Source organism: Desmodus rotundus, chromosome 9 (genome assembly GCF_022682495.2).
Source record: "Desmodus rotundus isolate HL8 chromosome 9, HLdesRot8A.1, whole genome shotgun sequence".
In the NCBI taxonomy this organism is placed as follows: Eukaryota; Metazoa; Chordata; class Mammalia; order Chiroptera; family Phyllostomidae; genus Desmodus; species Desmodus rotundus.
The window spans coordinates 48,044,337-48,066,859 of NC_071395.1; the positions used below are offsets into that span (position 1 = coordinate 48,044,337).

Genomic DNA, 22,523 nt, shown 5'->3' on the forward strand with positions numbered 1-22,523 from the left:
CATGGCCCCCTCTGTTCCCCCAGCACCTGGCTCGGTACGTGGAGCAGTATGTGGGGACCGAGGGTGCATCCAGCTCACCCACTGAGGGCTTCCTCTTGAAGCCCGTGTTCCTGCAGAGGTGAGAGGAGCCTCAGGGAGGTCCGTGTCTTTAATTGAGGCCGAACGACGGTTTTCTCTGTCTGGGAACACTTACTGGGCGCCTGATGTGTGCGAGGTGTGGTCCTGCCCCCCTGAGGTCTGGGATAAGCAGACCAGTAATCCCAGGACAAGGAAGGTAGGAGGGGGCCGCCCTGCCTAAGGGAGCAGAGGGTCTGGGAGGAGGGGGTAACAGCCTGGAGGGAGAAGCTGCTGGAAATGGCAGCCATCAGGCTAGAGGCAGGAGTACCACCCTCAGACCCAGGACCGGGGACCAGGCCAGGTCAGATCTCGTCTCAGGCCAGGTTGAGACAGCGGACTTTAAGATCAGTGGGGGTTATTGGTGGGTGTTTAGATTTGAGTGGGAACCCCTTGCCAAGTGGGGACCAGGCTGAGGGTGGAGACTCAAGCCCACTGATGAGACAGAGAGAAAACCGGATCTGGGAGAGTGGAAGCAGGGAGGGGAGACGCTGGATGAGGGGGTCCCCCTTTTGGAGAGACATGGGAAGCAAGTGAGAGGAGCCGGCAGGGCTGGCCAGGGGCCCCCTACCCCGGGGTTGCCAGCACCTGTGTTGTGTGGAGTTGGCTTTCACTGGGTTGAAGGGTTTGTTTTGCTTTGATTTGCATCTCCCTGACTCCTGGGAAATCCAGCCAAGGATTTCCTGGTCTGCAAATGTTCCTCTGACCCCCCAGGAACCTCAAGAAGTTCCGCAGGTGGCAGTGCGAGCAGGTGCGGGCCCTGCGTGGTGAGGCCAAGAGTTCCTGGAAGCGGCTGGTGGGGGTGGAGAGCGCCTGCAACGTAGACTGCCGCTTCAAGCTCAGCTCCCACAAGATGATGTTCATTGTGAACTCTGAGGACTACATGTACCGCCGGGGGACCCTGTGCCGTGCCAAGCAGGTGCCTCTCTTGCCCTGTCCTGGGAACTGGTCTAGCCCACAGCCCACGGGGGTTGCCTTGGCCCCTGTGATCCAATCCATGGCCATCTAACGGGGACCTGGGTCCAGCCCACAGCTGGCTGTGGGCACCTGGGTCTCTTGACTCCACCCCACCCTCTGCCTGCAGGTGCAGCCCTTGGTCTTGCTGCGGCACCACCAGCACTTCGAGGAGTGGCACAGCCGCTGGCTGGAGGACAACGTGACCGTGGAGGCGGCCAGCCTGGTGCAGGACTGGCTGATGGGCGAAGAGGATGAGGACATGGTGCCCTGCAAGACAATCTGCGAGACGGCCCACGTGCACGGCCTCCCTGTGACCCGCTACCGCGTGCAGTACAGCCGCCGTCCTGCGTCCCCCTGAGGCACCCGAGCAGCCATCACGACACGCAGTTTGGTGTGGTTACGTCCTCAGCCTAGGTGTCAGTCAAGGGCATTTTCATGAACTACCTGAGGGAAGGAGAGCATCCCCAGCCTTGCCATTGCAGGCTGCCAGCTCCAGGGAAGGGGGTTCTGTCGGCTGCAGCCCCACGCTACCATCCCTCGCAGCTCCCCAGCTTCCTTTGGGCTAGTCCTGTGCCAAACCTGAAACCCCTTCACTTGAACTTGAGGCTCAGTCCCCGGCAGAAAGGGGAGGATCCACGTGCTGCCTGATGACAAGCAGTTGTGTTCACATACCTGCCGGGTGGGGCTGTGCTGGTCGTTTCGTGCACGGGACATCTGGGAGAGTCAGTGACGATCCTTGTGAGGGCACATGGTTGGGAAGGGTTGGCATAGAAGGAGTTGGGCCGGGGACCTGCTTGAAAAGTGTGTCCTTCCCAAGTGGTTTGGAAACCTTCCAGAAACTTCTCAAGCTGGGCAGTGGCTATATCTGACAGTGTTGGCATCAGCTGGTGCTCAGGTCCTCCTCATTTTATAAGCCGTACAAGCCCTTTCTGCTAGGTGTGGGGTGGGCAAGGGCACCAGAATGGCCTAGAAGACCCCACTATGGAAAACGGATACACCAAACCCTGTGTTGATCCAGTAGCCGGCCTCTGGGTCTGTCAGGGACAGGACTTGGCCCGACACTCCCACCATGTTCAAGTGGCCCACGTTGGGGGGGCCCCAGGGCAGGATTCTGTACCTAAGATGGACGTTCTAGAAATAACATAGATGCGCACACATATTTATCCCTTTACACCTTCTTAGTGGTTGTAACTTTCGCAACAACCAAGTCCCACAGCTTCTTGGGGAGTGAGAGCGCTCCTCATACCCACCCCGCCACTGCTGTTCCTGCAGATGCCACCCGGGGAGGGCACATGTGTGAGGGCTGAGGCAGCTGTCCTGTAGAGGCCTCCAAGGCTTTCTGTGCCAAGAACGCCCAAACTTCCTGCCCCTGGAGAAGCCCTGGCAACATCGTACCGCTGGCCGGTGGGCCCAAAACAGTCCCTGCGTGGCCTCCCTGCCGCCACCCGCAGTGCTCCGTATCCTGCAGCTGAGCTGTGCCAAACTCACTGTTCCCAAGGTGGGGCTGTGTTTCTAGAAGTTACCTGTGGAACTGAAGGTTTATGAAGCCTTTGACTCCAGGGCCAGGGTCCGCGTGTCCCCCAGGGTCTCCCTGCCAGCGTGTTCTCAAGTGTAACCCAGGCACTTTGTCCAAGCCCTTGTTTTGTAAGAAGGGAACTTACCAGAACTCCTGGACCAGCCCCTTCAGGCCGCCCCTCTGTGCCTCAGTGGGGCTGGGGTGTTTGCCAGCTCCCCTCCCACCAGCCCCTACCCTGCATGCTTCTAGGCAGCCCTTTCATTTCTGAAGAATTTCTGTTCTGGGGCTTAGACTTCCTTTGCAGCTGTTTTGATTGTAGTTTCCTTTTCTATTTATTTGCACATTAATGTTAAAAATTAAGTATTGACCTGAAGCTGTGAGATTCCATCCGTTTTTCCTGCGATCAACCCCAGGGCGGCCCCCCACCCCATACCCCGCCCGAGCTGTGAGTCCAGGCGCCAGAACCAACAGGGAGCAGCTCCTGGCACCTAGCTGTTCCCAGACCTCGCCTGCAGAGCCCTAGCAGCTTCCCTGCGCAGGAGGTCACGTTCCCCGTGGGGTGGTGCTCCACCCCCAAACTAGAGCGTTTTCTAGAATACTCGTCCCAATTCAGGTTTTATATTCATTAGAAATGCCAAGTGTTTCCTTCTAGCGTTGTGTATCCAAACCAACTTCAGGGCCTGATGTTGGCTCTGAGCTTTCCCTGCCGGAGGCCAGGTGCTGAGGAGGGATGTGGGAGGCCTGGGCGGGTGGTGGACTTGCTTCCTCGGGTCCACAAAACCACCCTCCTACCTCTTGCTTTTTTCCCCTGTCACTGACTGTCCTGTGGACATCTCTGGGACCCCCTCACCCCTGGCCTGCTCCCACTCCTTAAGGATGGGGTTGCCCACACCTCTGCTCAGGGGCCTCTTAGCTGACACCTCTACTTCTGCAGAGGAACCAGCTGCATCCTGTACCTCCCCCTCCCCTCAGCCCTGCCAGCGCCATGCCAGTCCTGTCAGGTTCCTGCTCTCAGTTGGCACTGCCCTGCCACCTGGCCAGCCCTCCCAGGAGTTGTCCTGACCTCCCAGGGACCCTTCATGTGCATTTCCCCACATGTGCAGGGTAGCAGGGAACTTAGAGGCTTGTTCTGTGTTAGATTCCTCCTACCCTGGAGCCCGCGTCAGGGGTGCTCAGGCTGCCTCTGTGCCCGTGCACTGACCTTCCTCGGTCTGAATCGCTGAGAGGCCTCGGTGTGCAAACAGTGGCTGCTGCAGCTCCCGTGAAGAGCGCTGGGTCCCCTGAGAGCAGACTGAAGGGGGTCCCATTGTGTGGGCAGAGCTCTGATAGAGCCCCAGGATTCCCACCCCCATGGACATCCCCACCGGTCCCTGCCCTCAGGTGCCCTGTGACCGTGGTCAGGTTGCTAGACAGCAACTGAAAACTGACGGTCTCCTGCTGTCCTGGAAGACAGCAGCTCTATGTTGGGGAGGGACCGTGACCACTGCAGATAGGGGCCTGGCCCTGAGGGGAGACCAGATTGCTGCCTGGACTCCTTGCCCTGGGAAGCACCAGACCTTAAGGGCCTGTTGTCCTGGGCCACTGTGTCCTTGGCAAGGGATTAGGCCACAGTGAAAGAAAGATCAGCCCAAATTCATACAGCAGCGCTCCCTCTTCACTATCCTGCGCCTCCCCCTGTACCTCCTCAGGTGCGGGAAGGGGGGCTGTAGGCCCAGGCGGGCTGCCCTCCCCAGTGTGGTAGAGAGGGGCTGTGTGCTGCATCGGGAGCTCGGGGGGACCCAAAGAACATTTACTCTGTTATTAGAGGGGTGTTTGTCTTGCTGGCTGTTCGTAAGGTACAACTAGGACTTCACACCTGATGTTCTGGCTGAGAATGAGGCTGGTGGTTCTAAAAGGCAAATAAATGGACCTAGAATTAGTCTCAGGAGGCCCCTGATGGGGGTGGGGCCAGTAGGGGTGGGCACTTCCTGGTAGAAGCCTGCAGGTACTTGGGTGTTAGGGGAGGACTCCCTGAGCGATGATAGCCTCTGGAATCCCCACTGCACTCCGCCCCGGGTTCTCCAGCCCCTCGCCCTGGGTGTGGGTGTCCTGGCTGCAGTACAGTTGAGGGGACTCAGATTTGGGGCCTGGGGAGGAAGCGCAGGGCCACCTGGGGTTGGGAGGGCCAGACTTCAAACCCCCGCACCCGGCAAGACGTAGTCACTGCCTCCTCCTCTTGGGTCACTGCAGTGGGTGAGCAACCCTGCTCACAGCACAGGGCCCAGCCCAGGGTGAGGGGTGGGGAAGGCACACGGGGTACCCATCCAGCACCAACATAAAGAAAACACACGCCCCTAAAGATGGCCACCCTGAGAAGTGCCGGGTGCAAGGCCCACCTCCCGCTGCAGGCAGGGTGGGGCGGGGGCAGTGGGAGGGTTGGCCTCGGGCCAGGGGCTGGAGGGTCAGGACACCCAGGACTGGTGACTGAGTCGGGCCTGTCAGCCATTTCTTCATCATTTAAGAAGTTTCAAATTTTGGTAAGTAAAATTTACCACATTGACTTTTATTTTAATAATCACCTGAGAATATGTTTTTACTGATTTTAGAGAGGAAGAAAAAGAGAGAGAAACATTGATGTGAGAAACAACCCTGAGTTGCCTCCCATAGACGCCCTAACCTGGGATTGAACCCAAAAGCCTAGGTGTGTGCCCTGACTGGGGGTTGAACCTGTGACCTTTTGGCGTACAGGACAATACTCCAAGTGAGCCATCCAGCCAGGGCCCACATTAACCATTTGTAAGTGGACAGTTCAGTGGCATTAAGTATCGGGCTGGCCAAAAAGTTCATTTGTTCTTTTCCGTACGATGGCTCCAGCTGCGCTTAGCTGTCTTTAACTCCATTCGAAACACTTGTGTTGGATTGTGTGATGTGACAGCTGTCACATCAGCGTGCATTTAAAAAAAACACCAAAATGGGTGAATGTTTGTGCAGCCATTTTAATAGTGAAGATGGAAGAAAAGAAGCAACATTTTCAGCGTATTATGCTTTAGTATTTTCAGAAAGGTGAAAAGGCAACTGAAACACCAGAAAAGGTGTGTGCGGGGTGTGGAGAGGGGGCTGTGACTGGTCGAACGCGTCAAAAGTCCGAGCAGTTTTGCGCTGGAGACTTCTCACCAGACGGCGCTCCACGGTCAGGCAGGCCAGTTGAAGCTGGTAGTGATCAAATCGAGACATTGATTGAGAACAATCAACATTCTACCACATGGGAGAGAGCTGGCATACTCAAAATAGCTAAATCAATACAGTTATCGGTGAAAATGAAAAATGTATCTTTTATTTTACGGAAAAAACCATATGGACTTTTTGGCCAACCCATTACACTCACATCGTTGTGTAGCCCCCCACCATTCCCGCCCAGGACTTTCCCATCTTCCCAAACAGAAGCTCTTCCCCCACTAGGCGGTAACACCCCCTCCCCACCCCCGGCACCCACCACCTACTTCCTGTCTCTGTGGACCTAACTCCGCTAGGGACCCCACGTAAGTGGGATCATACGGTATTTGTCCTTTTGTGTCCGGCTTATTTTACTCAAGGTCCATCTATGTGTCATGTGACAGAATTTCCTTCCATTTTGAAGCGACCTTTTTGCTTTTTTTAAAAACATAAGTTTTTAAGGAAAGCAACACATGTGTTGTACAAAGAAGCACATGGAGAAAAAGTAGAGGCCTAAGTCCCTCTTTGCAAAGGCAGTTGCCTCAGGGTCCCCAAGGGAGGTTAGCACCCAGTTGGGACAGGATGGCAGCCTGCACCTCCGCCTGCCCCATCTGGGGTCCCTCCGACTCCTGGCCCAGGGTTGTCTCCATGGTGGGGACACTGCCGATGGGCACCCCCTGCCCTACATTGCGGGTACCCCCCTGTATAGATGTGCTCCTTCATGGGGGTGTCCGCTGTAAATTCCTAGACACAGAACTCCTGGGTCAAACTGCCCTCCTGGGGGGCCCTGATCTGCCCTGGTCTGGCATCACCAGCCGCCAGCTTCCCCTGCCCAGGCTTCCTGCAGGGTGGCAGGGCGTCCCCATCCCAGTTTTCCTGTACTGAGGGTGTCATTGGTCATGCGTTGCCCAGAGACATGGGCCTAGGCTGAATTAGTCCCTGGTGGAGACTGCTCAGGACAGCTCCTGGCTGAGACCCCTGCCCAGCACGACTGCTCCAGGCCTCTGTCCCCCTCACCCCGGGGCTGGGGGCAGGGACCTCAGCATCTCAGCCTCTGGCCACTCCGAAGGCCTGAATTGCTCAGTCACTTCCTGCAGTTGACTAGATTAGGGCTTCGTGTGCCGAGACACACCACATCTGACCTCCTCTCCCACCCTTTGTCCTTTCTTCTTCCTTGACCCCCACCCCCCCTTTGGGGTCCTTCTGCTCCCAGACACACCCCTGGCCACCATGCCCCAGCACAGACCACTAGGGTCGAGAACCCCCAGTTCGTGGCTCCCCAGGGCAGGACTTGTTGGGCGCCCCTCTAAGCCCTGGAGGGGAATGAGGGGGTTGTGTGCAGGAGAGAGGAGTACCCTCCCCTCTGAGCCTCAGTTCCTTCATCTGCACAGTGGACCCCCATCGGAATGCAGGAACGTGGAGGGGCCAGAGGAAGGAGGCCCCCGGGAAGTGGTCCAGGTGGCCTCCTGACCTGGGCAGGCTGGCTGCCTCCCTTGAAGGCTCAGATGTGGCTGTGACCGTCTCTCCCAGCCATTCCTAGGGCCCCAGGCTGAGGTGGGGCCAGGGCAGAAGCAGAAGGAGCTCCCAGAGGAGGCAGCACCAGGCTACCCTCAGATAGTCCATGCGAGGCCACAGGGTCAGGGCTCTGGCTAAGGTCCACACCTCCAACCCAACTCGCAAGGCCCCTTCCCACCCTGCGCCTCCTTTTGCGCCTGCCCAGGGAGCCGTGCTGGGGCATGGCTGAGGCAGCGAGAAGGTGGAGTGGCCTCCACAAAGATCCTAGGGGCTTGGGTGCATGTGCGAAGGTGGGGGTCCTTCACCAGCTCTGACCTATGACCTGGAAGGCAGGACTCTAGTCTTGCCCACCAGAGAGAGACAAGAAGTGGACGTGGGGGATGGCTTCAGGAAAGGCCATGAGCTCCTTATGGGGGACATGACCTGGAGGCTGGGCTGCTGTGACAGCTGTGACTGGCCAGCAGGAACTGCTCACTTGGCCCACAGAGGCTTCCCGGGCTGGACAGGGGCTGCAGGCCCGGACTTCCTCCCCTACCTTACTGGCCCAGTACTTGGGTCCCATGAGGCATCTCTGCCAGAAAAAGTAGCCCTGGCTACCAGGCCACCTCGGGTCATCTGTGGGCCTGCCACAAGCTGGCTGGGGGCAGAAGCTGCTGGCTTATCTTACTGGGCCCTGTCTCCTCCTTCGCCTGCATTCAGGAAGCTGGCAGGGGGCGTCCAGCAGACAGGAAACCCAAGGCCAGTTGGCTGAAGCCTGGAGAGCCCAGAGCAGCCGGCGCCCAGCCCTGATAGCATGTGGGTGCTCCTGCTGCTGTGGCCCCTGACACTGGGGTTCAGCCCTGAGAGTGGTACCCAGACCCCCAGTGTCTACGACGAGGACGAGAACACAGAGGGAGGAGATGGTGAGTGACTTCAGTCACTGCCTGGGGGCTGGCGGGGAGGCATCATGGATGGGCAGAGGGGACTAGGAGCCCATGGGGCTGGGGGTTTCCATGTCATGTCTAGCTCTGCCCCAGTATCCTGGGGGCTCCTAGGAGCTGGGGCCTGGACTGCAGCCCTTGGGTGGGGGAGTACCATCGAGCAGGAGGGACTGGTTGAAGGGCAAAGGATGATGCCTGGGTTCTCAGAGCCTCCACCCCCTTCCCTCCCTCAGATGGCACGTTGGGACCTTGGACCCAGCCCCAGGTGGCAACCCTGTGCCCATCCCTCCCGCGCAGCTTCCCCAGCTGGTCCTGTGCCAACAACAGCAACACTCTGGACCTTTGGGATAGCTCTCGGGCGCTGCTGCTAGGCTGGGTGCCCACAAGGCTGGTGCCCGCTCTCTACGGGCTGGCCCTGGGGGTGGGGCTGCCCGCCAACGGCCTGGCACTGTGGGTGCTGGCCACACGGGTGCCTCGGCTGCCATCCACAGTGCTGCTCATGAACCTGGCAGCTGCTGACCTGCTGCTGGCCCTGGCCCTGCCACCCCGCATCGCCTACCATCTCCAGGGCCAGCACTGGCCTTTTGGGGAGGCCGCCTGCCGCCTGGACACAGCCGCACTTTATGGCCACATGTACTGCTCCGTGCTGCTGCTGGCTGCCATCAGCCTGGACCGCTACCTGGCCGTGGTTCACCCACTGCGCTCCCGCATCCTGCGAGGCCCGCGCCTGGCTACCGGGCTTTGTGCTGTGGCCTGGCTGGCGGCGGCCACCCTGGCGCTGCCCCTGGGGCTGCAGCGGCAGACCTACCAGCTGTCACGCTCAGACCACGTACTCTGCCACGATGTGCTGCCCATGGGTGCCCAGCTCTCCTACTGGCGACCGGCCTTCATCTGCCTGGCGGTGCTCGGCTGCCTCCTGCCCCTGATGGCCATGCTGCTGTGCCACGGGGCCGCACTGTGCGCGCTGGCCGCCGGGGGCCGCCGCTACAGCCACGCGCTGAGGCTGACCGCACTGGTGCTGGCCTCCGCCCTGGTCTTCTTCGCGCCCAGCAACGTGCTGCTGCTGCTGCACTACTCGGACCCAGGCCCAGAGGCCCGGGGCAACCTGTACGCAGCCTACGTGCCCAGCCTGGCGCTCAGCACCCTCAACAGCTGCGTGGACCCCTTTGTCTACTACTACGTGTCCACCGAATTCAGGGACAAGGTGTGGGAGGCGCTGCTTTGCTGGGTGCGGAGTTCCTCCACGACCTCCAGGGAGGGGCGCAGCCGGGGGATGGGCACCTGGTCCTCCTCACTTGTGTGACAGCCCCTCAGGTGGCAACGAAGAGCAGTTGCAGTGGGGTGAATTGTGCCTCCCCCCAAACTCACATGCACTAGGAAGCTCATGAGCTTGTTTGGAGACAGGGTCTGTGTAGGTGGAATTAGTTAAGATGAGGTCCCGCTGAGGCAGGCTTGGCCCTGAACTTTGTATGACTGATGTCCTTATAAGAGGACACGAGGACACAGGGAAGAAGGCCATGTGACCATGGAGTCAGAGATCATGGCCACAGCTTAGACACCAAAGGTTGCTGGCAGCCACTGGAAGCCAGGAGAGGAGCCTGGGAGGGACTCTCCCTCAGGCCCTGCAGAAGGACCCAGAACTGAGACAATAAATTGCTGTTGTCTTAAGCCACCTGGCTTGTGCTGCTTGGTTACAGCAGCCCCGGGAAACCAACACGGGTTAAATGCAGATTCTAGGCCCAGCCAGCACCCTCGCGTGTTGCACTGGACCTGCTAGAGAACCCCACCCAGAAGGCTCAGGCCCTCTCGCCCCCTGGTGGCCCAGGCAGTGGGGACCTAGTTAGCAGTTCCGGCCCCGCGACCCCCAGCTGTTTACCACCTGCTCTGAGCTGGGTGGGAGGGAGACACCGCACAGGGAAAGGCAGCTGCCACGCCCCCTCTTCGCACCTGAGAGCAGCACTGGTTGTCAAGAGCCACCGAGGCATCAGCTGTGGGGGTCAGCAAACCTCCCTGGACAGAGGTCATTCCCTGAACTCCACACTGGGCCTGTGTCTGATCCAGGGAAACTGAGCTGGGCAGCCCTGGGACACACACACACATGCACACAGGCACACACACACCCCCTGGGGAAGTGTAAGACCAGGGAAGTGCCCTGATGGCAGTGGCCTGGGTGCTAACGTACTAAGACGCCACCAACTGGGGGAGCCTGAGTGGGGACGCTGGGACGTCTCTGTAGGGGTGCAATTTCTTACAAATACCCAGGAATCTGATCATCTTGGGGTGCAGGTGTGCAACCCCCTTCCCCCCACCCTGCCCTGGAAGGTTGGGCTGTTGATGAAGGAACAGAGGCCTGGGCGCCGGATGGGAACTGGGACTCTAGCTTTTGGGGCTGGCCCCCAAAAGGCCAGAGCCTGTCAGTGACTCTGGAAACTAGCTTTTGTTATACCAGGGCCTCCAGCGATTGAAAAACGGGGCCTAGGCCAGTGACCTGTCCCTCATAGACTGCAGGGGCCAGGGCATGGGAAATGGGCGGGGCTGCCACCTCAGGCCCTGGAGGGGTCTCTGAAATAAATACCACCTGGGGGTGGGAGGTGGGGAGACAGGCGGATTGAGGGTTACAAAGGGAATCAGAGCAGAGCTGGAGGGCCCTGGCAGGAGGCGACTCTGAGCATGCGGCTTCCATGGGTTGTGGAGCAGGGCACCCACCGCGGGGCTGCAGAGGGGGTGGTCCTCCAGGTGGGGTGCAGGGTCCAGGGTTTCAGGGGTGAGGCCTCAACAGCAGTAAGGACCAGGTGCATCTGCCCAAGACGAAACGTTCAGGTACCGCGTGGGCCAGACTGGGCAGAGGATGTGGGGACTTCCTGCAACAGTGCTGGTACAGTGCAGGGCCTGGGGGCACTCAGCAGCCCGGGTCCCCAAAGGGAGTCTGGGGCTGTGCATTTTGGAGAAAGGCGGCCTGTTTCATTTCAAAGCTGCTGAGGAGGGCACGGATGCTATGTCCTTGATTTGTCTGGAGTCGCGTCTTCTCAGAAACAGTCCTTAGGCCGTGAGCTCTTCCCGGAAACATCTCTCCTCCCCAGAGCGGAATGCCTGGCTGAGGAAGCTGCTCTGGTCCGCAGAAAGGGGAGGTCCAGCCCCGGGATGGAGGCTGGGGTACCCGGAGCTCCAGCTGCAGCTGGGGAGTCGGGGGCAAAGGGCCTCCAGCCTCCCTCACAAAGGCCTTCCCTCCTGTAGAGGTGGGGGCTGGGTCGCCAGGAGGCCAGTCACCTGTCAGGCAGGTCAGGTCTCTGCAGTTGGGTTTATGGGATGCATTTGGAGGTGGGGTCACCTGGGGCAGGGTCCAACGGCCCACCAGGCAGTCAAGGGAGCTCTGCGGTCAGTGGTCCCCTTCCGGCAGAGGGACAGGAACGGGAAGCAGCCAGATCAGGTCCTGCCGGGAGCATCAGGAAGAGAAGCTGCTCTGACTGAGGGAGAGAGAAGGAGAAAGTCACTGTGGGCTGGCAGGTCTTGGGGAACCCTGAGCCCTCTTCCCCAACCCCGCCTCCACGCGGCGCAGCCCTGGCCCTTTGAGACAGCACAGCTCACGGGGGGCTGTCACCTCGTGAAGAGCTGAGCAGCCTGTGTGGGACCACTAGCCAAATCGAAAAACGATCTGCGGACCTCCACTCAGCTGTGAAGAGGCACTACTGATACGTAAAACCGCAGGACGCATCTCTGCTGAGGGAGGAAGCCGGTCTCAGAAGTGACACACTCCACACTTCTGTGGAGGAGGGCAGGCGGGGCAGGGATGAGGGTGGCTACAAAAGGCAGCAACAGGGACCCTGGAGGCGAGCAGCTGCTCTGTGTCTTGCCTGGGGTCGTGGTTACCCAAATCCACACGGGAGGGCTTGCAGACTCAGATGCAGGTGAGCGCCTGTGGGCGTGGTGACAGAGGAACAAGACCGGTGCACTGTATGCGTGTCAGCTCCCCGGTGTCTCACTGTGTTCTAGTTCTGCAAGGTGAGGAGGTGGGAGGGAACTGGGATCTTTGTAGGTTTTTTTTTTTTTAATTGATTGATTGATTGATTTTTTAGAGAGAGTAAAGGAGGGGTAGACAGAGGAGAGAAACATCCATCAGTTGCCCCTCAAGAACCCCCAACCAGGACCTGGTCCACAACCCAGGCAAGTGCCCTGACAGTGACCCCTCAGTTCGCAGGCCGGCGGTCAATCCACTGAGCCACCCCAGCGTGGGCTGTGTTATTTCTTACAACTGTGTGTGAACCTATGATGACCTCAGATTTAAAAGTTTGACAACCCCCCACCAAACAAAAACAAAAACAAAAGCAGACCCCCTCAGAAGGCACTGGAAAGAGCTGGCAGGTACGGAAGCGGGCGGCAGCGCCCGGGAGCGTTTAGCTGTGCATGTGACAGCTACGGCATGAAGGGTGGGTGAGGCCAAAACACGGCGACACTCGACTTCAAAGGTGATACGTTGCTGACAAAGCGGTACAGTACTCACCCCGAATAGACTGCAAAATTTAAGGATGACTGTCGTAATCCCCAAAGCTACCACTAACACAAAAACAAGGCTAAATGATACTACCTAAATTAAATGGAATTCTAAAAAATATATTCGGTTAATCCAAAAGAGAGCATGGAGGGAGGAACAGGTGGGACAAAACAAAAATATTCCAACAGAAGCCTTATCAATAATTATATTAAATGCTCATGGACTAAACCCACTGCCTGGTACCAGATGAAGCACCCCTGAAGCTCTGGGGCTTTGGTTGGTGCCGATGGAGAAGCATTCTTGCTGGGCTTCCTGATTGGGCATTAGAATCGGCCTTTGCCACTGGGATGGGGTGGCTAAGAGATTCCTCCAGGAAGTCGGAGCTCAGAGGACAGAGCCTGAGGCCTGACAGCACAGCCAGCCCAGACCGGGCACATGACTGAGCTGGTAACTCGACCTGCTGCTATAACCTCTTGAGTTGAGTTTGCTGTAATGTACACCCAAAAGATAGGCCTCCTTGTCCTGGCCAGGGGGCTCAGATGGTTGGAGTATCTTCGCGTACACCAAAAGGCTGTGGGTTCAATTCCTGGTCAGGACACATGCCTAGGTTGCAGGTTTGATCCCCGGTCAGGGAGTACTTCAAGCAACTGATCAATGTTTCTCTCTCTCTCTCTCTCTCTTTCAACTCTCTAAAATATCTTCGGGTGAGGATTAAAATAAGATTTGGCCCCCTCTGGGAAGTCTGCTCAGAAGTCCCCTCCCAGCCTCACCCCGCAGGGCTCTCCTGTGGTCTGACCACCCCCGCTGGGGTGACAAAGGTCCCCTCCCTGACCCAACTCCACACAGGCTCCTCTGGGCTCTTTTTCAACCAGATCTCCAGCCTTGGACCGCTGTGTACATCTCACTACTGTCAAGTGTAGCAAGAATCCTAAGTCAGGTTAGCCAGAACTCCCACCCTCCATATCCGATCACCCTCATAGCTAATCAGGGGCCTCCCCCGCCCCCCATCCACCCTCCCCTGCCCCCACCCCTGGGATGATGACTGATCTCCCAGTCTGCCTTCAGCAAGAATCCTGTTAGGTTGGTTCAGCCAGGCCCCCCCTCACCCCGACATTTCCTCTGAGTCATTTTCCATCCACTGACCACCCCATCCAGCTCCTTGGCTACAAATCCCCACTTCTTGCATTCAGAGTCGGAGCCAACGTCTCTCCCCAAGGCAAGGCTCCCTCTACCTGTCTCGATACCCACCCCCTTGAACAGAACCAGCCTGCTGTGTGTCAGGAATATTTTCTTGAACAGCGGTCCCAAGCCCCGTGCACCTCAGGAGCAGGCCTGTCCTGGGGCCTAGTCCTCGGGGTGGGGGGCTCCCTCAGCCGCACACTGCACACACAGGCTGCTCCCTGATGTGTGCTGCATGGATGTGGCTGGGGAGAAGGGACCCCTCACCTTGTCCTAGAAACCACCCCCCAAGGCTGACCCCTCCACTGTCACTCCCACTCCCAGCCTGGGTCCAGGGCTAGTGGAGGAGATTGGGGGCAGACCCAGCCCTCACCTGTCTTCTGCCTCCCCTCCAAGTCCATGGCCTCATGGGTGACTACCAGGTGCCCAGAGTCCAGGGGCACCAGATCATAGTTGAATTTATAAGCAGAGGCTGGCCTCGGCTGCTCTGGAAAGAAGGAAGACTTTGTAGGTCAAGGGTGCTGGAGGGGGCGGACTTGATGGCAGACAGGAGGGGAGGGGCAGAGTTGGGGCAGGGGTGGGGGGAAACTTAGCAAGATTGAGAAGAAGGTGCAAAGAGACCCGGGAACTACGAAACAGACATGAGGTATGACAAGGACAGAGATGGAGACTGGGGGAGAGGGGAAGGGGCCACAAATAACAAGGAAAGCTGTGAGTAGTGGGGAGACAGAGGGAGCTGGCTCAGCAGGGGGAGGAGAGACACAGACCCCCGCGGTGGGGGAAGGGCGGGAAACGAGGGACAGAGTCCGGAGGGGAGAAATGTGGAGAAGAAAACAAGAAAACAGAAGCGGGAGGAGAGACTCCTGGGGGGAACGAGGTGGGGGGGCACAGACAGGCAGGGACCAGGAGTTGGGGAAGAGTGGCCGTCGCCAAGGGACATGGAAGCAGGAGCTGCTCCGCTGCGCAGTGACCAGAAGGGAAGGGAAGGCGAGGCGAGGGGAGGGGAGGGGAGGGGAGGGCAGAGACTGAGGGCGATGAAGACAGGGTGGAGGAGATGATGGGGAGGAAGGGATGGAGGTGATGGAGAACATGGGGTGCGGAACTCCAGGGCTAAGTGGGGTCCCCGAAGCCGAGGCCGGCACCTGTGCGTCTCACCGAGGGAGCAGCGGCAGGGGGTGCGGGCTCCGGCCTCACGCCCCTGGGGGCGAGCAGTCTCCTGCAGGCGGCAAGCGCTGGGGCAAAGCCGCTGTCGGAGCCGCACACCCGGGCGCCGCGGGCACCGCAGTCTCGGGCGCAGCCGCAGCGCTCGATTGTCGCCCCCTCCTCCGGGTCAGCCGCGGGGCCCCTCTCGCCGGGACCAGCCTAGGGCACGAAACTAAGTCGGCAGAGCCCAAGGAACCCTCCCCACGGCGCCTGCGTCTCCCACGCAGCCGGCCTGGCTCGCGCACAGCTCCCGGGAGGCCCGGACCCGCCCTCCCCACGTGGGGGGCCTGCCTTGCTGCTGCTGTTAGAGGCTGAGCCCAGACCTAAGGCAGTTTCTTTCAAGTATTTCCACAGTACTTACCAGAGCAAATTTCAGTTTTTAAAAGTTTAAAAGCAATCTAAACCCATTCGAAGAAGTTTGGAAAATAAAGGGCCCGGGACCCTGTCGGCCCCGCGTAGTCCTTCACTGCGGCCACTCTCCACGCTCAGGGGGAGGACCCGCTGTCCCCACGTCAGGATTGTGGAGCGGGGAACCAAGGGCTCTCCCCCGAGCCTTGGTCTCCCACACAGCCGGCCCCCACTCAGCCCGGCCCTCCGCACAAAACGCACGCCCCGAACCACCAGGTCCACGTCGATCTCTCCTCTGCCAGGCCAGGCCCCTTCTCCGATCTGACATCAGCTCCTAGCAGACCGTCCTCCCTGATGCCCGCGGGGAGTGAGCAGTGGTCTCACTAACTCACTCGGGTCCTGGGCCGCGGAGCACTCCACTCGTCGCAGGCGGGCACCGCACACAGCTCGCGGACAGGCGGGCTGTGAGCGCTGACACTGTAGAAGCGGGTGGCCTCAAAGGCTGCGGGGAGAGGAGGACTGGTGACAATGTGATGGGTTGACAAGGAGAGGGGCCGAGCTGAGGTGCGGGACCGCGGCGCGGGCCTACCGGGTTCGTAGTAGTCGCACACAGAGATAGGCAGCGCGGAGGTCCTGCCCACCAGTGCTCACGGAGGAGCGCCCGGAACCGCACACAAGTCAGGTATCCGCTGGAGCTCAGGGGGGACGCGGGTGGCTCAGGGTCGGCTGGGTCCACTAGGCCCAGGCCTTGAGATCTGGCCTCCGTGCTCTGCGGTGCCCCAGAGTGCAGGCCCAGACTGCCTGATTTTGGGGTACCCAGGAAGGGTGAAACAGAAACCTGGTCCCATTTCAGTTCCGTGGGTCCTTTCATCCCACCTGGAAATAAGTCTCAGCTGGCCTTTCAACTCCCTCAGTCCTACAGCAGGGTGCCTCCTTCCCTGGACCTGACATTCGGTGCATTCCCGATGCTGAGTAACCACCACCTCCATCTAGTCCAGAACATTTCATCACCTAAAGAGCCCCTGGCCAGCTAGCAGTCACTCCCTAGCCCTAACCTTCCTCTCTGCACGCCCCGCCGTGCACTAGAGTGGGGCCAAGAACTGGGCAGGGTGAGGCCGAATACTCAGTGCCCCAGCCCACTAAGTCAGTGGTGATTTTGTTCCCAGGAGGACATTGGGTGATGTCTGAGACATTTTTCTTGTCACGATGGGGAAACTGGTATCTGATAGGTGGAGGACGTGGATGCTACTCTAACTCTACAGTGCATGGAACAGCCCCCTGCAGGGAATGATCTGGCCCAGCCTTAGACATCAACAGGGTGAGCTTAGAAAACCCTGCTCGAGGCAGCAGCAATTACCCGGGGGGGTTGCCTGGAAGATCCCGCAGCCACCAGGCTCCCCGTGTGGAGCTGGAAGGCAGGGACAGCCTCGTGGGTGTACAGGCCGCCATCCTCCCAGTGGTTCAGGCTCACTACGTCAGTCGTCACCACCAGTCCCGTTTCCTAGGCAACAGACAACATCCAGACTCAGGGTGAGGAAGCGATGTGATGTCCCCAACAGTTCTCCTCACCCTGGGGCCACTGGGCCAACATTGCTGCTGTGTCATGGCCCTGCTCTGTGAATTTGGTGACAGGACTGAGGTGGCCATGGCGGCACCCAGTGACCGTCCGGGGCACAGTAGAGGGAAGGCCAATACATTTGAGGCCAGACACAAAAGGCCACATGTTGTATGGTTCCATTTATATAAAATGTCCAGAACAGGCAAATCCATAGACAGGAAGCAGGCTGGCGGTGGCCAGGGGCTGGGGAGGGGAAAGGCTAATGGAGATGGGGCTTCCTTTTGCGGGTGACGGAGGTGTTTTGGAAGTGGACTGAAGTGGTGGTTGCACAACATTGTGAATGTACTAAATGCCAATGAATTGTTCACTTTAAAACGAGTTACTTTCCTGTTGTGTGAATTTCACCTTGATTTTTTTTAAAAAAATCAATTGCTGCGGTACCTGATCCAGACCAAAGGCCACTGACTGTGGGCTGCAGTCACTACTGTTAGAGTCATCTCATCGCTCTACTAATTAATAGGGACAGCTGGGGGACGCCCCACCCTGACTGGCTGACTCTGCCTTGCGAACAGGAATTTAAACCTGGTTACTTCGACTCAGAAATGGCACCTCTCGCTTCCAAGAGCTGGCGGGCCCCCGGGGTTCAAAGCGCTGGGCACTCAGCAAACATGTAACTGCAACATCATTTGTTCCAATATAGACAGAGATAGATATGGAATAAATATATTTTAGCTAATACAGCAAAATAGGCCATTTGTTCAAATATATACTCTGTGTTTTCCACATATAACGTTTAAGCTAATACAGCAAAATGTTAACTGTGAGATCTAGGTAGTAGATACACAGGTGTTTATGAGTTTGGTCAACTTTTCCATATGTATGAAGTATTGCATAGTAAAAATGGGGGGAAGGGGATGCCTTTTAAGTGGTTTTAAAACTGGAACAAAGAACACCCTCAGACGGGACACGCACGCGAGTGCGGACCACAGCCGGCTACCGTGGGCTCCCAGCATGATCTGGCTGACGCTTGTGCACACTGCCGCAGCCGGCACCACCCCCACCCTTGTAGCCAGGAAGGAGGGGGACAGACGGACGGATGGACGGACAGCAGAAGCTACAAATGCCATCGCCAGTGAAGCTGCCGCCTGAGAACACAGTCACCTGCTCCCAATGTGAAGGTTTGCCTTCCGGCAAAGCACCTGAACCCCACAGCTCCCTATCAAGTTCAGGCCATCCATTCATGCTGACACCGTTCTACTCTCATCTGCTTTGCACAGTGGGGGGGCCCACTCGTGGGCTTTCACTGGGGAGAATCGCAAATGATTCTGCAGCAATACAAGCTTGGAAGCTTCCACCCACACCCATCTCTGTATCCCCAAGACCCTTTGTTTCAAAACGAGAGGAGCGTGGCAGTGGGGGGTGGGCTCCCAGACCACCTCTCCTTACAGCGAAGGCAAACCCGGAGTCCTTGGTGACGCCCCAGGGCCACTGGAAGATGAAGGAACACCGGCGTCATCGGGAGGTCAGCCCAGCCCACCAGAAGGGTCCGTCTTCTCGTGACACCCCGAAGGCATCAGAAACATCATAATCTTCCAAATCCCGGAAAACCTACAGGCAACGGGGGAGTGGGCATCCATCGGCGACGGATTTCTCGTCAGCCCAGACTGGCTTTCAGGGGTCTGGCGTGCTCCTGCCGCAGCCTCCTTCCACATGTGTCACTGGGACACAGCCTCGGGAGACAGGCATTGGTGGTGCTAAAACACAAACGGAGCCACTTGAACACGAAGCCGGAGCTGCCCTCCTAGAGGACGTGCCCCCTGCATGTCCCACGCCTCAGACCTTTGGTTAAAACCGGGCAAAATAACCTATCGGCTGCGCCTAAAGCAACCTGGTGCCCCAAAGAACTGTTTGCAAAGACAAGAAGGCAGTTATTCTGACTACTGGACTGATGATTACTAGACTGGAAAAGTTTTTAAACTGTTTAGAATTAGCATCACTATGTTACGTTACCTGCACTAACAAAGATGCCTTCCTGCTGTTAATGCAATTGCTCTCCTTCCCTTTCTCACAAAAATCCCTTGACTTTGTCCCCTAATCAGGCAATATTGGGGTTTCTACCTAATCAATGCATCCCGAATAGCTATTCTTATTGATCCTGAGTAAATGCTTGTTGCCTCTCACGTTGAAAGACCTTCATTTTTAGGTTAGTAGTGTCATTAGCCCACTTTAAAGATGTGCAGACTGGGGCTGGAGAGGTGGGACCTGGACAAAGTCACGTTGCAAAGGTCTTTTGAATTTGACTCCAAGATCTCTCAGCTGCACCAAAGCAGCGACGAGGAGTGGGTTCGCGGAGAAATGAACCCACTGGAGAGAGTATCTGGATTCCCACCAGGCTCTTCACTTATTGAAGAGCGAGAGACCTCTGTGGAGGTCTTGGACCCCGGTGCCAATGGCTCCGCTCACCTGGGCAGGAGTCAGCCGGAAACCAGACCTCAGCAGGTAGACACTCTTATCTACCACGGCGACACACACGTAGCTGCCCCTTGCAGCCCTGACCTCCCCACGTCCACAACCTCCCCGGGCTGGGTCTCCTTCACCGAATACGTCAATGACACCTGGACCCGAGCACAGCAGAGGAGTCAGCAGCTTGGCCAAACCCTCCCAAACCACCTGCCCACCCTCCCTCTCCACCTGCCAAGGAGAGTCGGTCCTCGCTAGCTCAGCCAAGACCCTGACCTCGCCACCCAGGTGAGGACAAGAGTGGGAGGCAGAGTGACAGGAACTAGGCCGGAGCAACTGGGGCATTCCGTGCAGAGGGTGGGAGGGGAGGGGTGGGAGACAGACACTGGCCGAGGGCACGTTGCAGCCAGTTCCTAAGGGTGCAGGGAGAGGGCGGGCAGGGCTGGCCTGCTGTTGGGGACGTAGGCAGTGTCCCTTAGGTCGGAGCCCAGTGGGGACAGAGAGCAGCTGATTGCTTTTCCCTGTGTGTGAGGAATGTAAACCCTGTCTGGGAGACTTTTAGGGAAGGTCCAGCTAAGAGGCAGTTTGTGTTCTAATTATTCCTGAAGGTAGGGCAGCCCTTACAAGTCCCACTTGTGGCACCACAATGTGGCAGCTGTGCATGGCCCGCCCCAGCACTGACACACTGGGGCTCCCGGCCCTGGGCGGCCGCTGCTCGTCCCCCTGTATCCCCCTGGTTGGGATCCCGATGCCCTACCTGGTTTTCAAAAAAGGGCTCCACAGTGACCTGGAGGCTGTTGGCAACCCCTTCTCCACTCTCCCTGACATAGAAGACCAGCAGGCGGCTGAGGGGGGCCATGCTGGGGGTCACGACCAGCTGGAGAGAGGTCGTGCACCCAGCAAACTCGGCTTGCACCCAGAGAACCTGGGCTGCCGAGGAAAAATGTTCTCCGATTTCCCATTCTGGGCAGGTGGCCGCCGCTCCTGGGCCTAACTCTCTTCATCTGTGGAATAGGGGGAACTCAGCCTGCCCTCCGTGTCCTGCCAGGGTGCTGGGGAGGTGGGATGGGAGGAAGCAAAGCGGCGCCCACCCTGCCCGAGCCCTGGAGGCCAGCCAGATGCTCCACTGTGCAAAGGAGGAGGAAGCCCCCGTCAGATAGCCCAAGGCCCTACCCAGGATGGCTCCCTGGCTCCATGCCACCAGATGAGCCCGGACTGTGACTTCTCGTGGGGGGTTAAAGAAGGTCACACTGATGACTTCCTCCACTCCCGAGCGGAAGAGAGCGGAAGACAGAGGGCGCAGTGATCGAATAGCCCCTGCAGGAGAGGAGAGCCGCAGTGAAGGCCAAGGGTCGCCTGACCCACCCTTGGCCTCACTGCCACCCTGGCAGGGTCAGGGTGCACCCCAGACTGCCTCCCACCTATGCCTGAACACCCTGAAAGCGTGGTCACAGTTCGCGTCTGTGTCCCTGTCGACCTGTGAGCTCCTGAACACCATGGAGCGGCGTATCACCTCTGAAGCCTCGATTAGCTAAAAATCTGGCCTCTCTGAATCTACCCAGCACCACACCGTCCCCTCAGGCCTGCATCCTGGCCTCTGGCCTTCTCTCTGCTGTAGGACCTTTGAACATGCTGCACGCAGTCTGAAAAACGCTCTTCCCTGGGGGCTGATGGGCAGAACTCTGCTCCATCCTCACAGCCCCTCGGTGAGAAGCGCAAACATCTCCCAGAGTCGGAGATTAAGCCCCGGAGAAGCCAAGTCACGTTCCTGAGTCAGTGAGAGATCAGGTTTGAACCCAAGCAGCCAGATGCTGGAGTCCAGTGGGAAGAAATAGGGAGCGCCCCCCAGCGTTCATCTTAAGACCAAAACCCTGATGACAAACTAAATGACCCAACACAGGAACACCTCCGTGAACTATGGAGTCCAGACAACCCTCTCTTTCGGAAAATTCTCAGCTTGACTCTGAAGACACTTCTGGAAAAAAGGTGTCATTATCCTGCTTTCCAGATGGGAAGCCGCCCTTGCGGAAGGAGAAGGAACAGGCGCCGGATTGCACAGCCAGGCAGGACAGCGCCCCGTGCGCCCACAGGGCCCTGGCCCACCTGAGTTCCTGCCTCCTCACATTCTGCAGCTCCCACTGAAAATCGCAAAGGCTCATCCGTAACCACGGGATCTGCTCACAGTGTGGCAGAGTGTCCACTGCCGCACAAGTGCCAAGGGCACCGGCTGCAAAGGCAGCACAATTCCAGCCGTGCAGAACCACGGGCACCAGAAGGGAAAACTCCAGGCCGGCCATTGGGATCAGGAGAGATATTCATTTCTCAAAATCTTCTCTGTGCAGCGTCCACATGCAAAGATGAATTTGGACACTAACCGCAAATCCAACATTGAGATGAATTCAATGTGCGTCAGAGATCTAAATGTAAAACTATAAAAGCATTAGAAGAAAACATAGGAGAAAGGCTTTGTGAACTTGTGTTAGGAGAAGATTCCGTGACTAAGATACTAAAAGCACAACCATCAATGAAATCACTGATAAACTGGGCTTCATTAAAGCTTCGTGAAAAGTTTGGCCTTTCAGAAGACACAGCGGGGTCCCCCTGAGTGCTCTCTGGCCACAGCGCTGGCCCCAGAAGCCCGTGGCACTCTCTCTGGCTCGAACAACGACCCAAATTCATGCCCCTGGTTCCTATGTGTACTTTTCAACTACAGGACTGATGGAGCCTGCAAGGATCTCGGGGACTTAGCATCTACTATATGACTCCAGCGCCAATGAGCATGCAAAGACCCTAATTTCGCAGGTGCATGGGCCAGATCCAGCAATGACCGGAAGGAGCAGTGACCCTGGGGCCCATGTTCTGTCCGACTCCAGCACCCAACAGTGCACGGTGATGCTGGAAATGGACGTGCACTGTCTTGAGCATGGGAAGACCCTTGCTCCATATGTGGCGTGTGGTGTCCAGCTCCAGCACCGACCACAGGGCGCAAAGACCCCGCGCTCCCTGGTGCAGTGCTGGCCTCAGCAGTGCGCAGAGCAGGCAACAACCCTGAGTGCTATGCTGTCCAGAGCC

General features: G+C 58.0%; 2 protein-coding genes across 2 annotated transcripts in view; both read left to right on the forward strand.

The window, feature by feature from the left end:
* SIN3B (SIN3 transcription regulator family member B) overlaps window positions 1-2,960 on the forward strand; it is a 36,224-nt gene extending 33,264 nt beyond the window's left edge. The window contains exons 17-19 of the mRNA XM_045195724.2: window positions 24-118; window positions 829-1,033; window positions 1,199-2,960. Of these exons, the coding sequence (XP_045051659.2) occupies window positions 24-118; window positions 829-1,033; window positions 1,199-1,429 (531 nt within the window). The 3' untranslated portion in view covers window positions 1,430-2,960. The remainder of the gene's footprint in view (window positions 1-23; window positions 119-828; window positions 1,034-1,198) is intronic.
* Window positions 2,961-8,082: 5,122 nt separating this feature from the next.
* On the forward strand, window positions 8,083-9,855 carry F2RL3 (F2R like thrombin or trypsin receptor 3). The gene is made up of 2 exons (XM_053912081.1): window positions 8,083-8,196; window positions 8,448-9,855. The coding sequence occupies exons 1-2, from the start codon at window positions 8,088-8,090 to the stop codon at window positions 9,515-9,517; spliced, it is 1,179 nt and encodes a 392-aa protein (XP_053768056.1). The 5' UTR covers window positions 8,083-8,087; the 3' UTR covers window positions 9,518-9,855.
* The last annotated feature ends 12,668 nt before the right edge of the window (window positions 9,856-22,523 follow it).